The sequence below is a fragment of the Geospiza fortis genome, unplaced genomic scaffold (assembly GCF_000277835.1).
Source record: "Geospiza fortis unplaced genomic scaffold, GeoFor_1.0 scaffold41, whole genome shotgun sequence".
NCBI classification, from domain to species: domain Eukaryota; kingdom Metazoa; phylum Chordata; class Aves; order Passeriformes; family Thraupidae; genus Geospiza; species Geospiza fortis.
This window is the reverse complement of record NW_005054299.1, coordinates 13,958,292-13,974,811: the sequence shown is the minus strand read 5'-3', so window position 1 is coordinate 13,974,811 and position 16,520 is coordinate 13,958,292. Positions and strand designations below refer to the sequence as shown.

Below are 16,520 nucleotides of genomic sequence, written 5' to 3'. Positions count from 1 at the left end.
CTCAGCAATTCTTTCAGTATTATAAATGGAAAAACTACCTGGAAAGAGTCAGTGGGTAGAGAGGAAGTTAGGAGAAAAAAAATCTCAGTATGTTTCAATGACTCTTTAAGGAACTGAGGTAGATGTATCTATTTTCAGAAAATCACTTTCAGGTCTCCTGTCTTTTCACACTCTCTGGGTTTAATTGCTTTTACCATTGCTTCAGCGATTTCTTTGAGAGAAATGCCTTGAGCCCTACAGAGTGTCTTGTTTGCAGAATGACTATTTTATGAGTACAGTGCTGAAAAAGCAGTAGACCACTTGAAGCCTATCCAATCATCTGAGCTTATAAATTTTGTCAAGAGTTCAGAGGATGTTTGTGACCTTTTCTTTTTATAAGGAAAGGAGTTTTACAGCCTCTAAACTTGTTTCATTTTTAATTTGGAATCCTAAAGAAAATTAATTCTTCACAGTAGCAAACAGGGACAAAATATGTATGCATGTAAATATGTAACTGGTGTCTGCTAAGAGAAAGCTCTTAGACTTGGCAGGTTGATCCTTTTCATTTGCTTGTGTGGCTTTTTTTATACCAGAGCATCTTGCATCTGATTCTATAACTTGCATATAGAGTTAAAATGACGTAACGAGCTTCTGTGAAAATCCATGGCTATTCATGAGACATTCCCTGCACAGAACACAGTCTGTTTGCCTGGAAAGGCCAGGATAACTGCCAAGAACAAGCAAAAGCTATTAAAATGAAACTCCTCAGAAGCAGCTTGGTTAAACACAGTTCATGTAGTAGCTAAACGCAAAGAGAGCTGAGGCGTGCTCTTATCTCACTTTGTGAAAGATGAGGAAAAAAGTTTGCCTTTTGTCTTTTCTCTATGATCAATAACTGACTTTTAAGGACCAATTTACTGTGTTTTATGAATGCCTGAACCACGTTCTGTGGAAGAATTGTCAGGAGCTCAGTCTGGACACCAAATGCAGCCCAAATGCAGCATTACCGAGATGATCTGAAGTCTCTTCCATTTCCTTGCTCTCTGGAGTCCTCTTTTGCCATCAATCAATCATACTCTGAGTGTGGTTTATTTACAATTTCTTCTTTCTTAGTACACCCAAATTGCGCTCAAATCCTGAAATCCTGCTTGTGTTTCCAAAATCATACTATTCCTTTTTAAAAATATATTTGGTTTTTGGTGTTTGACTCTATAAGTGTACAGCTCAGTTTTTGAAACCTAATTTTGTCTTCTGTCACAAATAAATATGCTCATCATCTTCCTTTCTCCTAAAAGGTTATGAAGTACAATTGCTATCATAATTTACATTCCCATCACTTTACAATGACAAATACCTTATTTCAAATGAAATAATTTGTTCTTGTTAATTTTGGCATGATCCTTCTTTAATGCCCTGTACAGTGTAGACCCTTGTTCCTTACCATTGCTCTGCTTTGTTTTTATTTTTTTAATTGTTCATCTTTGAATTCCCTTCTGTCTTTCTTGTCATTGGGTTTCATTCTGTTCCTTTTATACAGATTGCCTACACTGAAATGAATAGCATTCAAATAATGATGTTTTTAAAATATGTTTCTAAATTATGTCCCTGACTGTTGTTAGGATCTAAAAGAAGAGCAAAAGAGTTATTGAAATAATTTTACTTTTCAAATATCATCATTAATGAACAGGAATCGCAGCTAGAATTCTAAATATTTATTTGCTGGTTTTCTGTTAATTGATGGTATTGCTAATTACTATATATTCTTTTCATTAAGACTTCAGCAGTAAGAGTACTGGGGAAATTTTGTAAACTAAAAATTTTAAAGCTAGATAGGATTCTTCAGATTTTCCCATTCTAATATACATAATTTGCTGTCAAACTGAGAGAACATATCTATTAGAAGTCTCAAATTACACTTTTTTTCTGTTTGTATCAGTATCTTCAGTAATGATTTGGATGAGCAACTAGCTCTGTGGTCATTAAGTAATGAATAATTGAAGTATTGTAGAACTGCAGTGTGATCTTCTTACAACATGAAACAGTTTAAAGGTAAAGCAAGTAAGAAGTCCAGATATTATGAACTTGGAAAAGCATCTAAATGAGATACAAGTGGAAAAAGTTTTTTTCTTAGTCGAGAGCTTTCAAGTTTACAAAAAGCACATAGGAAGAACATCAGGTGAGGTTTGTGGGTATGGGGGAGGGGCTTAGCAAACCATTGTCTTCCTTCTTTTTCAGAAAAAATGGTTCCTGTTGCCATTATTTTTTGTGACTAGTCTTTATTTTAATTTCTTGAAAGTATTGCACATATTGAGGAAGAATATTGACTTCTGTGGTTTTAAAGAATCATCTTGATAGTTAATTCTAAAGTCATTACGTTCACCTCTGTCTAGTATCTGTGCTGTAAAAAAATACTAATTCACTGCTTTGGGACAGGAGAAGGGAGAGTGAACAGGACCAATTCCGGATCACTAAAGCTAGCTTGTGTTAGAGCTGTGTTGCAGCTATGGTGATGAGCAGGTGGACTCTGAGTCATGAGCTGTTGTCACAGGGAAGTGTATATGAGCTGCCAAAAGAGAGTACTCTGCTTTCTGCAAAATTAGCCCTTGCCAAAGAGACCAAGGCACGGTCTCAGACTTGGTCCTATAACTCACGCTGTCTCTGAAAATGTGCCAGTATCTTTTGCAAGATTTGCATCTTGCTTTTTATTGTGTTAGATTTTGTTAATTCTTGGATTTGGTTGGATAAAGAATTTTAATAATTACTGGTTAATACAGATAAGCTTTTATTCTCAGAATATTGGAAAAACTGTTGCTCCTATAAAGTGATTAAATTTGTGACTATCCTCATTAAGTTACAAATTGTTTTGCCATTGGTTAGTGCATATTTTCCTTCTGTAATTTTTCAGGGCAAGTTTGCATTCCAGCAAGTAACAAGATAGTGCTTTGAGACTTGTTATAGTTTTAGCCTTTTTTTTTTTGGCCCTTTGTTACTGGGTGAACTGCAGAATGTAAATGGATTATCATAGGGGATCTTTGGAGGAGTTACTTCACTGCTTTGAAATGGAAAAGAATGTACCAGGAGCTCACCTTATCCCTCCTGCTCTGAGACATTTGGGGCTTTCTCAGAACTTTGCACTAGGAGACCTGAGATGCTAAGGTATTATGTGAGATCAGTGTTATTGTGGAGCATAGAATTACATAAGCTGAAAAGGACCTGAAAAGGAGATGTCTCAAAGAAGCTTTGAGGTCAGTCAGGTTGCCCAGGACTTTATCCATTTGAGTCTTCATGCCCTACGTGGGCAGAGACTAGGCAAGCTTGCTTGACTGTCCTCAGAGTGAAAAAACTTTTCTTCATACCCTGTCTCATCTGACATGAGTTGTCCCTTGTCCCCCTGCAGTGTAGCACTGTGAAGAGCCTGGCTGTCATCTTGGTATGTTCCCCATTGTACCTGGGGGGCTGCTGTTAGGCAACTCCAAAACTTTCCCATCTCCAAAGTGATCAAATCCAGCTTCCCCAGACTCTCCCCACAGGTAAAATGCTGGAGTTTTTGCCATCTTGGCGGCCCCTGCTGAGCTACCTAGTGAGACAATGTCTCTCCTATGGCACCTGTGAATCCCTTTGCTTAAGGAGCCAACTGGAATTCAGGTTATACAAAATTACATCAGGAATATTTCATAGATGGGTCTGGACACTCTGTAGCACGTCGTCATTCCCATGGCACTTAAAATGTCCTGATTCACAATGGCAATTGTTTCATGCTTCATAACAATAGTTATTTTTAAACACCACCACCACAGTTTATACACCATGTTTGTGTCTGTTCTACATTACAGCCATGTGGCATAGACCCTGTGCAGATTGTTGGGGTGTCTAGATTTTTCTCTGTCAGTCAACTTTCAGGATTTCTGTGAAAATTTTCATCCTGGATTTTGTTCTGTAACTTCATGAAACTTGAAACAACCAGGATGAAACAATGTAATCTTCCTGCAAAAATATAATTTCAGAAAAATAAACAGTAGGACAGAGCAGGACAAAAAACTTTTAGCTTTCCAGAACGATTGCTTATAGGACGCAGATATCTTAGGAATACCTTTCTCTGGTAGTTTGAGTTTTAAATTACACCTGTTAAAAAAATGCATTAGTATTGTTTTTTTAATATTTCTAGGAATTGTTCTTTATATTTTTTTAATTCTTTTTACATTACTCCTTATTTCCCAGGTTCTCTCAAAAAAATGCAAGAATAGAGTTTCGTGAAAGTCCCTGTTGTTTACAGTGCTATTTAAAAAGGGTATATGTGTCACCCTGTTTTTTTAAGATTTTCTTGGCCTTCTGATATTGACATTCTTGTGGTGAACTTTCTCAGACACTTTCTGTAAATAACTGATTCTTTTGTCTTCTTTTATGGAGGAGGAGAAAGTTGATGGACTGATGGTTTGACCAGTGTCATTGGAGAGGTGTCACTGTCACCCTCCAATCCGCTGTCACTTTTGGAAAACTATAAATGTTAGAGTCAAGAAAATAAACTCTCTCTTTCTTCCTTCACCTTGAGAAAGTAGTTTGCTTATGTTCTTTCATGCCATATAGTGACATCTATGATTTAGGAAACTTATTTTGCATTTACAGCCGTGTGGTGGATGTGTGTAATTTGAGATATTTAGTCACATACATAGAATACATAGAATTATTTTACCTCCTTTATCAAAAATAAAGGCTTGCTTCTCATTTTTCAAACAGCCTGGGGTGTCCATATCTGTATTGTATGTGTATTGATTGCAGAACCTGGCTTCATCTTGTTCTTCCCCATAACACAGTTAATCAAAATGTACTTCATAATTGCTTCTGACAAATGCAAGCTTTACAGAAAGAAACTTCAGTCTTTCTGTCCAAATAGATGAGAGATGCAGCAATATGTGTCATCAGCATTTCCTCAGAATTCTCTTGGTTTGATTAAATTATCTCCCAGACCTTCCTTAAATGATTTTGTAATCATGAAGGTATTTAAAGAGAAGAAACATCTAAAGAATTGGAAGCCTTGAAAAATGTAATCTCGTCTTTGTAGGAAGATAAAGTCTCTATCCATTCAGGCTTCAGTCACAACAACTCACTGCACACATACTATATTGTAGCAGCCTAGAAAGTACAAATTGCATTTTCTAGATGGTGGAGAGATGATTTCCAGCAGAAACATTCAGTTTATTCCATGGCTGTTTCTGCTGAGGGTATATTCTCATTATTGGTTAAATGGAGTATGTGGATTGGTCAAACCTGAAATTCTGACAGTATTGCTTTTCTGCAGGTGTGTGACAGGTGTGTAAGTAGTAATCTACATTTTATCAAATACTTGAGTTGCTTTATCTTGTGAATAATTTTAGTATTTAAATTCTTAATTATGTGTTAGTAACAATCTTTTAAAGAGTTTTTTATATATCACAAGTCTGAAATTTAGTCTTTGGGCTACACCACGCTTACATGCATCTCCTCTTCCTTGTGAGAAGAGAGCTTTGCAGTTGAATAGCAGTGGAACTTAAGACAGGTGCATCCACAAAACAAATGTAGAATAACATTGTAGTATGAAAATATACTTTTATTGAAGAAGATGTTTTACTTTTCTTTCTAATAATACTGTCCCCAACTATTTTGCTTATTTCTTCTGATATCCCCACTGTATAGAGAGAAGGAACTTTAATTAGGAGTGCTAATACTTGGGTCTTAGTGATATTCATATTACCTTTCACAGAAAAAAATTAGGCAATATTCAAATTTGGTTTTGCAGTAATTTCAGTAATAGAAGAATAACAAAACTTGCTTAAACATGAGTTCAGTACTAGAAAAGGTAAGACTGAAAGAAGTGTTATTTTTAATACAAGTAAAGAAATTTGACATGGTAAGTCAATGTTCTGTCAGATAAAAGGAAGCAATTTATAGGCAGCAGTTTGCTGCTGAAGTCTAAATTAGATATGGATGTGTGGAATTCATATTTTCCTTCTGGTGCTTATGTGATAATACCAGAATTTCATTTCATTTAAAAGAACATATAAAATTCTGTGATCAATGAAAGGATGATACACAAAGAAGAAAGTCTCTGCAGAATAGTGATATATTCAAAGAAAGGTGTCAGTGGATGGTAACTGGTTTCTATCTTCAAAAATTACAACTGTAAAAATCAGAAGTATATCATGAAAGCAAAAATTTAAGTTTTACCATTCTATTTTTATAAAAAGAAAACAAATGTTTTGTAAATGCTGTTAAGCAACTTCTAATCCAGAGACTCTAGATATGATTTATATATAAATTGAAAATTCTGGAAGCGTTGCCTGAATTTTAAGGCTTTTCTCATGAGAGCAAAAAACAAATCCAGTGCATTTGAGAAAATTTCCTCAGGTGTAAGTGTTGTAATGCTGTAGCACGGTCTTCCTGTAGTTAGCATAAGGAGTGGAATGACAGGGTGCTATTATTTTTTCCTTTGTCTGCTTCTCAGAAGCTGACAACAGTATGGTTTGTGGCCATCTAGTGGTGAATCCATCTTGAAAACACTAACCTTGTTCAGAATTGTAATAAACCAGTCCTCTAGCTTTGCTGTGCAAAACTGAATTACAGCACACTTTTGGAGAAAAAAGAATTTTGTACACCTTTTCCTATTCTGCATTAGTAGTGTTTGTTACAGGAGGATGACATCTTGAAGATGACAAAAGAATTTTTGATGTTAACTGTTAATTTTTGGCAGCCAATTATAATGTGTGTAGGAGGTTAATTTTATTCTGTAATTTTTTAATGTCTAAGTCCCTAGTAGTAAAGTAATGAATTTATTTCTTACACAGAAATTTAAAAATTTTATAAATTACATGTTTCCAAGATGCAGATATTTTCTAAAATGTATTTGATTATACATCAATTCTGAAAGCAATTCATATTCCCTGTTTCTGTGACTCATGAGAAATTTGACAAACAGTATGATGGTTCTCCTGCTAAAGTACTTATTATTAATTGCCTTAGTAATAATGTTTTTCTAGTATTTTTTTTCTGAGCAATGTTTTTAAAATGTCATGGGAAAATTATTCTGGCTTAAGCAGAGAGATCAATATAAGCATCATTAGGAAATAGAGTAGTAAAAGAACTATTCCAGGTCACGTCTTGGATGAGATGAGTCTACATGATTCATGAGACCTGGTGGACTTGTAACATATGCCAAATCTCCAACAGTTGAAAAACTGAAATTTTGTTGGTATTAGAGAAATAATTCAATAAGTATATTCATAGCAAATGCAAGAATTTATATTTATTATTCTCATTAGATAATAGCAAAAATCTGAAAATTTGGTTATTCTAGTTATTGGGATTTTTTTCCTTAATTGGTAAAATGGATTCAGCAATTATTTTGCTTTTATCTTTTGTTCCTTTCATCAAAGTGTCATTTTTTCATATCTGACCATTCCAACTAGCAGTTCTTTGAATTTTCACAATGTTGATATAGACTTCCACTTTTTTTTAATAATGGTTGTACATTTTTCTTCTGTTTAATTTGTAGATTGCACTAAGGTGACAGATAAGCATAATACAATAAAACCTATTTATACTCACTATCCAGCATGCCACCATCCATCCATTAACATTGAACATTGTATCAGGATGGTATTGGGTTAATGAATGTAATGGTTTGTTTCATTTTCAGGTATTTGGAGTGGATGGCAGCCAGGATTATAATAGGCCTGTTATCAACGAGAACCAGAAAGATTTAGTAAAAGATTGGGCTATAAATTCTGCTACAGTAGTGCTGGAAGAAAAAAGACCACTGAGTACAACTGGATTTCTTGACACAGAGGTAGAATTTAATTTTTGACGGTCTTCTTTTTTCTTCCACTAAAAGAGAGCACTAAGAACCGATCAGTACGTGTTCAACATGAAACAAAATCTTGCCTGGAAAAGATTAACTCAGATCTATAAGTAATTTATGTCTCCTAGACTTTTATTGCATCATCAAAGCTTCTCTGTCAGAGGCAGGCATAATTCATTGTGGAGGTGTTTTAAAACTTGGCTGCCTTTCTATATGCACTGACAGGAGTGTATTGGAAATGTAGCAGAAGTTTCTTTGCCACAACATAACTTTGCACAGTATACACTTCATGTAAGTTCTTCAGCAGAACTGAGGAAAATCGCTGGTTATGTTTTATAGCCCAAAGCAAGTAACAATATTAAAATTCAGAAATAAGGTGTGTGCACTTAATGCATGATACAAAGTCATCTAGGAAAAAAATGGTGGAGAATACTTCTCAGATTTTTTTCTCTGAAGCCAGAGGACTTTAGGTTTTTACATTCATGGTTTAAGTTCTCCAATGAGGTGCCACTCATGACAAGTCACTTACATGATTCAGACACAGTATAACTTAGTCAGTTGGTGAAAGATTAAACAGAGGAAAATACCTGTAGTTATATGTGACTTAAAATATGCACACAATATATTGATCATATTTCATATTGAAATCTTAGGAGGCATTCTGATATCATTGTGATGGATAAACTAGCTTGAAATGTGTCTGGAACAGAGCAGGATCACAGTGTAGTGGAATAAACAGGCAACAGTAAAGAAGCACATGACACTTATGTCTCACTCCCTTGCCAAACTGTTTCTGAAGCACGGTCCTGTAATTTACCAAACTTTATAGATAAGCAATTTTTTTGGAAGATATCAAGACCTTAAAGTATTACTTAGCATGCCTGCCATGCAAATACATTTATTTTAGTATCTGTTTCTCATAGAGATGTGTTTTCTCATGGTTGTATTTTAGCTACTGGGAAGCCTTGAGACATATGTCACTGTGCCTAGACTAGTACCTTTGCCTAGTTTCTCTAAGGCACTTCAAGTGAAGCATTGCCACAAAGCATAGGCATATCCTGTATAAGGTTTTTCACCTTGCTTCTTTGCACAAATCTATAACCATATTCTTTCTCTCTCTTTTTTTTATGCCTTTTGCAGCACTCAGATCTTTTGTGCCTTGTCAGTTTTAAAGAGTATTATATTTTTTCACTTTTATAATTAAATAAACAGAAGAAGAATGTATGATTTGTTTTATTAACATAATTGGTCTTTTCAGGTGTCAGCTTTGCAAATAAAAGGTTTTGTTTTTAGAAGACTGAGACTACTTCTGCAATCATACAGCAGATTTAAGAAACCTACTGGTAGTGATATACTAAAACTCACTTTGATTTAGGTGGAAATTACAAGAATTATGCTGCTTTATTACTGTGACTGCTTTGCTGCATTAAAAGGTCTTTATCTAGTGGGAGAGAATAGGTTATTAGCATAATTTTAAATATTACAAGGCATGGTGATAGGGGAAAGAAATTAAAATTATTCGGTAAGTCAAGGAGTAAAACTGACATAAGCAATGTGGATAGAGCAAGGATTAGTGTAAGAAGAATTGAGGACAGATGAAGGTGGAAGAAAGCTTACTAGAGAAAGTTAAAAGTAGATGTTGGTTGATAGATATGTAGAAGTACATGAGAAGCTAGTTCAGAAAATTAGAGGTGTCTTTTATAGGGAAATAATGGGAATACCATAATGAGGGTAACTACTGAGAGAAGATTGTTACAATTTAAAGTGTTATTAGCAAAACTTGCTCTCTGTTTAGTCAGTAGGAAGGGGAGAGGCAAATGTGTTTGATTTGTAAAGTATGTGGGTTACGTTCTCATATACAAACTTTTCTACTTGTAGGTTTTGGAAGACTTACTGCATTACTGAGCTGCAGATCATAAGTTTATAAGCCTTATTGAAGATCTTGGCTAAATAGTCAGGTAACATCAGGGTAGCTCAGTGTTCCAGTTTTGCATCCACTCAGATTATGGGTGGAACTTACTCCAGCTGTCCATCACAGTTATTCCTGTACATGACTAGCAGAATGAGGTAAATTCAGAACATGATTGGCATAGAAAAAGCAAAGAATAAAAATCTAAGATATTTCTATTCAAGAAGATGGAAAAGATAGCCTGGGAAATTGTAAAGATTTTATAGAAATAGTTTACAGAATCACAGAATAGTTAGGGTTGGAAGACACCTCTGGAGACCATGCAGTCCAACCCTGCTGCCAAGGAAGGACAGGGTCATCTAGAGTCACTTGGGGGTTGAAAGCTTATTCTAAACTTAAATGTCTTAGCTTTACAGGGCTTTTGAAATATCATTAATAAATGCTTGGAAATGCTTTACTTCTTAAAGAAGTTTTCAACTTTTTCTTTGATACAAGAGTCTTTAAATACTTCGGAGTAGTGTGTGTCATCAATAAAGTAAAATGCAGAGTGAGTGTCTTGACACAGTTGGACTGAGCATGAATACACTGGTTCTTGTCTTTTCAGTGATTACATATAGGCAATGAAAATACTAAATCCACCTATTTAAAATATTTAAATGTTTTTATTTGCTACATTATAAGCTGCCACTTGCCAACCAAGGTAAGTGTGATTAAAGAACAAAAATTAAGTAAATAGAGAACAAAGAGAATATTATTGTTGTTGTTGTTGTTCTTATTATTTGTTCTTACCCTATGAGTTTGGTTAATAAAAAATACTGCAGGCATTTGGCCTATAACCTATCCCTCCAACTTCCATTTAATTTTCAGTGGTCAGTTGTCTGTGCTAAACATGGTTCTTGAATAATGGATTATCAACATTGTGTTTGATGTGCTTCAGTTTTTTGGTTGTTTTGGGGTTTGTTTGGGGATTTGGGTTTTTTTTTGGTTTTTTTGTAAGACTGAAGCTCAGAAGCCTGGTTCTTCATCTGTAGGTTCATCAATGCCATTAACTATAATGTTCTGTTGCTGTTTTGAATGCCTACTATGTCTTTCCCACTGAAGATCAGATAAATAATACTACTGACATTCTGAAAATTGAATTTCATTCATGTAAATATTTGCTATATTTCTTCTTAGAAGTGGAGTATTTAGAGGCTGTATTTCCTTTTGTTTGTCCTCTCAAATTACTCTAATTTTCTGTCTTGTAGAACAATCCATTTAGTTTGAAGTTTGATACTTACTTTTTGTTTGAAATTAGATGCTATACTGAAGCGTAGGCTGATGTATCACCAATATCACAGGGCTGAGAAAAGGCAAACAGGACCCTTGAATACCCAGGAAATGCTTTACCAGCAGAAAAGGGCAGTGGTATCACCATGGTGAAGCTTCCCCTGTCATAATAGCACTAGAACTGTTAACATTCTTGGTTGAGAAGGGTGGATACAAGTCTAGAGAAGGTACAGAGTTACTCAGATTGTAACAGGAATGGAGATTTACCTTACAAGATCAGTGCTGTTCAATTAGTCTGGCAAAGTAACAGCTGAGATGGATGCAATTGCTGGGTTTTCATGTATAAAGGAGTTAACTGTAATAGAAGAAAAAAAGAACTGTTAAAGATAGGTGTCAGTGTTGTTCCAGGAATAACTTCAAGACATTGGCTGTAAATAAGTCATGTATGGAAATCTGTTAAAAAGATCATCACCTTATAGGCATATGGTTCTGAAGGAGGTACAGTGAGAGAACTGCTTTCAAGGCAGCAGTTTATGAAGAGATTGAAGTAATATGATTCTTACAACTTGAACTGTCTCGAGTTATGTATCTGAAAAGACATTTAATTTTTTTTATTAATTTTCTTCACCTTGTTGACATTAATTAAAAAAAAAAAAAGTTAGTCTGCTCTGAAATGCCAAGAGCTGGACACGCTTTTAGGTGTAATGTGTGTGCGCTGTGGATTTTTTTCAGATGTGGACCCTGAAGCCCTAAATCTTCAGGCTGAATAATAAGTCCACAGAAATCCATTGTTACATTTTTGAAGGATTTCTTACTCCTATTGACTTTGTATGTGAGATAAGCATAAGAGAAAGCAGATTTAACACAAAGGTAAAAGGCTGGTATCTCATAGATAAACCCAGCTTTTCTGAAATACTAGGAAATTGCTTTTGGTATTCAGGAGAAGATTTGGAGGATTGCGTACTTGAGAGCCTGTAAGATGCCAATTGATATGGGTTATAGGAAGAACATTAGGATATCTGAACATGAGTTTTTAGGTATGTTTTTATAAACCTTACACCTTCTGGATGTACTTAAACTACTATGAAAAGAAATGGTGTATTTTTGTTATCGTTTATGCTTGTATACACAGAGAACTGGCAAAGCACACATTTACATTCACTGCTATGTAGAAACCAGTTTTTGGCAGTGTGATTACAAGAGAAAATAATTTGTCATGTTGTTTTGCGGCAGTTAATCTGCAAAATCTTAGTATGTTTCTCCATTGTGAAGTAGAATTTAGATTTCTGAGACATATTTGTATCTCAGAAATTGGTTAGGTGATAGAGAAAGAACTAGTTGAAATTTTCTGTTGCAAAGATGTTTGGGACATCTGTCATGTTTGGATTTGGCTATAATTAGTTGTTTTATTAGATAGAAGTTCACTCATACAGATAAGAAAAGAGAGATTAGTGATAGGAAAGAAAAATGAGGTTTTGGTAGTTGTATAAATGCCGTGTGTTTTTTGTAATATTCTTACTGGCACCTCACATTGTCTTCAGAAATGCCCATAAATAACAAAAACTTTGAATTGCCTTCCTTTGCTATTGTTAGACTTGAATTTTATAACATTTTGATTCTAAAAATGAATTCAAAATATAAGAATTTGTATAATAGTTCAAAAAAATTACCTGCTGCATCTCTGATTTTCCACATGATATTCTGGAAGAGATTCATGATGTTGCACTCACTTGCATTAACAGGAGAAATTCAAGATTGTAAATTCAAGCTTTTCAAATGTCTGAATAACTGAATTTGAAAGAAGTTGTCATATAGTAGGTGGCATTGTTCACCATTCTAGTTCTGCTAAATAAATTTTATAGATTGTGTAGTGTTGCTTCCTGGTCGAAGACTAGAATCCAAGAATAGTCAAGACATTAGGCAAAAATCAGTGTTTTGAGTAGAAATGTGAAGATTTGAAGGGCTGGTGATGTTTTTTTGGAGATGTAAGGAAGAGAGACTGTAAGATATTTGATAAGACTGTAACATTGCACTATAAGTAGAAATCAGATTTTGAAAAAAGGATGCTTTAGTAACACCAGCAGATGATTTAATTCTATGCTTTTCTTACATTTTAAAAATTTTCAGGATTTCAAAAGGCATGTCATCAAGAAACCAAATTAATTTCCTGTCTGGTTTAGGTGCAAAAAAATTGTAAAATACTGATAACATTGACTTCATTGTTATGCAGTAGGATGGTTTAGAACTAATCTTTGCTTCTTTTTTTGTTTAGGCCAAACAAATAATCTGAGTTTCCTTTCCTTTCCATCATAAATTATTACTCTTTCAGTCATTAAGGTAGTCTTTCTGTAATGAAGTAAAGACAATATTTCTTCTGGACAAGAGGGTCTTCTAAACCGGTAAAATGTCACTTTCTTGTCTTCCTGAAGCACATTTTTAATTTTTTAACACACCCCCACATGCCATGTACTTTTCCTGCACTTCTGAGCTGAGGACTGAAATAACCTGACCTTAGAACTAGCACATGTTCTGATACATTTTATGTAGATTCTGGTGTTTAAAAGTTCACTGCACTAGGAACTGTTGTTTATTTGGTACTGATTCAGCAGCTATGAAGATTTTGTTTATTGTTTGCCATTTTAAAATTTATTGAGGTAAATGATTTTTTTCAACTTCCTCCAGGAAAAGAGTGTCTGACCTATCTATTCAGGAAAAACCTGGAAAGATGGTATGCTTTTTATCAAACAGTTATAATTTTTCTTCTGCTGTTTTTTTTTCTTTCTTAGGAAGGTTCTGCTAACCCTGGAAGTAAACGTTGGGTTTCACAGTGGGCCAGTTTGGCTGCTAATCACACACGTCATGACCAAGATGACTTGAGATTGGAGTCCTCTGTGCCTGCTCCATTAGAAAATGGTATTAAAAACTGTTCTTATTGTCATAATTTATGCTGGAAAACCTGTGGAAGGGAGAAAAGAATGGTTATATACTGTACTTAATCAGCTTTTTTACTCCTAATGCCTCAATTTCACGTGAGATTCTTCTGTTTCATTGAGCAGAAACTGTAAAAAGAAGCTCAGCAGTAGTGGTGTCTGCATGGCAGTTGAGTGCCAGTATTACACTGAATGTTACTGAAACAGGAGAGTTTATAAACTGTTTAATATTAGAGAAACTTTCACTTCAATATAGTTTGGGTTGGTCTGCATTGTATGTTTCTTTCCTTGCATCTTTCTTAGTCCAAATTGGACTTCAGGGTAATGATTATTAAACAATCCAACCTGAGACACTTCACCTGAAGCATAGCATCCTTCCTTATCTTGGAAATACAGAAGACCTTTGATATTTCTTGAAAAACCCAGAAACTTTCTCTTTAGCAATGAGCAACCTTATCTCCCTTTCTTGTGAATGCCAGATGTTCAGGGCATGTCTCTCCATAGTTTAATTATTCATATTTCTGATTTTGAAATGGTTTATTCTTTAATATCTACAGTCTTCACTATAAACTTCTCTTCTGCTTTTTTCTTCCTGCAAATTTCACTTTAGAGGTTGTGATCATCTTTGAGAGAAGTTGAACAAAGAAGTTTTGCTTTTGGTGTTGCATAATGCATATATCTGTACCAATGCATGAAAATTTTTTATCAGTGACCACTGCTTCTGTTGTAGCTTTTCCTCCCCTCATAAGCATTGAACTTTGCCTAGGATACTAAAAGTCAAAGGAGATGGAAAGGGGAAAAATTAACTTATGTGATACACCCAGAATAAGGGAAATCAAGAGCAAATTTTGCACTATTTGAAAGGATTGGGTGTGTACATACAGGACACTTAAAATCATTGCTATTGAGACTGATCCTTTGGGTGGTTAAGTGGGAGCTTTGGTGGTCGTTTGTTTTCTGTAGTTTTAAATGGTCACTTTCAGAAGAGGCACCGCCTAGGATCTTCTTTGGAGAGGTAAAGGCTTTTTTTACCATTATGAGAACTAAGATAAGAGATAAAGGGAAGTAACTACTGTGTAGTGCATACCTGTACTGCAAGAATTCTAAAATACTAAAGGGGAAATAAAGTGTTCAAAGCACTAAAGCACCAAAGGTGTAATAAAAATAAAATTTAGTATGTACATATAACAACCAATTCACAGAACATGTCTTGTTGACTTAGATGCCTGTATCTTCTTTAGAAATCTTTGTATTTAAACTTCATATAACACATATATAGCCAAATATGGTGCTAAACAACCCCATGCCTTTTTTTTTTAAAGTCAATTTGAAATTCACCAGGAAGCAAGTTACATGCTTGCTATATATATACATATGCATATGTATAAAATATTTGATCTAGTAGGCATGTCTGAGAGAAGTCAGTCTTCACAGATGGCAATCATAAAGATTTTCATTAAACCTTCAATTTGTTTCATAATTTTCAAGAAAAAAAACAGTCCTGGAATTAGAAAATCTTGCTTAGATTTCAGAGGTACTTACTGTTTCTCAAATCACTGTCTTAACACAGACCACAGGAAAAAAAAAAACAAACCTGTGAGTCTTTTTGCATTCTTCATCAAAGATCTGACACTGCAGAGAAAAGATAGATTGAAGAGCATGGATGGAAAGTAGCAGATATACATACAGCATGATGGTTGATATTGAATTAATTGCTTAGAGGATTCTTGCAGAAAGAGAAACCCTATACTCCATCTTACTCCCAGAGCAACCAATGTTGGTAGCAAGCTGTGATAGGAAAGTCCCAACAGGGTGTGCAGAGCAGTTGCTTATAGATCTCTCCTGGCAAGAAAGGGATTTGACAGATGTGTGTTACTAAATGTGTCACATTATATTGCAACAGCAGACAAATGAACCGCAAAAATAATTTTTTCTATTCAAATATTCAAAGTCAGGGCAATTTATAAAGCAATTTATATCACCTTTGAGTAATAAAGGCTTGTTTCTGACAGCACAACTGCTGTGTTTGTTAAATGGGCAAAGAGGGCACAGTCATCATCACTGTGGAAAAATAAATCTTGGTTTCTAAAACAGTTATTCCTTGCAACAGTCCATGGGATGGCCATGCTTTTCTGATGATGAAGCATTCATTCTGTGTACACTGAGAATTCAGTGAAAGTGCTTTAGCACTAATACTGCATTCTTTTGATGTTTTGTATACAAAGCATTATTCATGCATTTCCATACATTTTTTTACTACAGTGTCTTGTTTGGGATAAAAACATTATTTTTGCTTTCTCAGCCATAGTAATTTCTTTGTTCATGAGTGGGGCTTTTCAATATTGCTGAGAAGTGTCTCCCAGCACTGCAGATTCTTGCCTGAATGAGGCAAGGCCTCACAAGGAGGCGCTGTAGTCTGTCCATGAGACAGACCTCAAGCTGTGGAACAGGCAGGTAGGGAGGAAGGAGGAGGATCTTACTCTTTTTGGTAATTTTGAAATCTGGTCCTAAAGGTGTCTAGGAATGTAAGACTTGCTTTCCACTTCCTGTTGTAATGACGTGCTGATTGATATAACAGTGATTTTTGACCTATTTTAACCTA

At 34.9% G+C, this 16,520-nt stretch overlaps 1 protein-coding gene across 9 annotated transcripts in view; it reads left to right on the top strand.

Moving 5' to 3' along the window:
* CEP170 (centrosomal protein 170) overlaps window positions 1–16,520 on the top strand; it is a 71,861-nt gene that overhangs the window by 30,106 nt on the left and 25,235 nt on the right. For 7 of the 9 annotated variants that reach the window (XM_031060233.1, XM_031060217.1, XM_031060214.1 and 4 more), the window contains exons 9-10: window positions 7,649–7,798; window positions 13,775–13,901. In XM_031060233.1, the coding sequence (XP_030916093.1) occupies window positions 7,649–7,798; window positions 13,775–13,901 (277 nt within the window). The remainder of the gene's footprint in view (window positions 1–7,648; window positions 7,799–13,774; window positions 13,902–16,520) is intronic. The other 2 variants (XM_031060240.1, XM_031060231.1) reach the window with 1 other exon arrangement.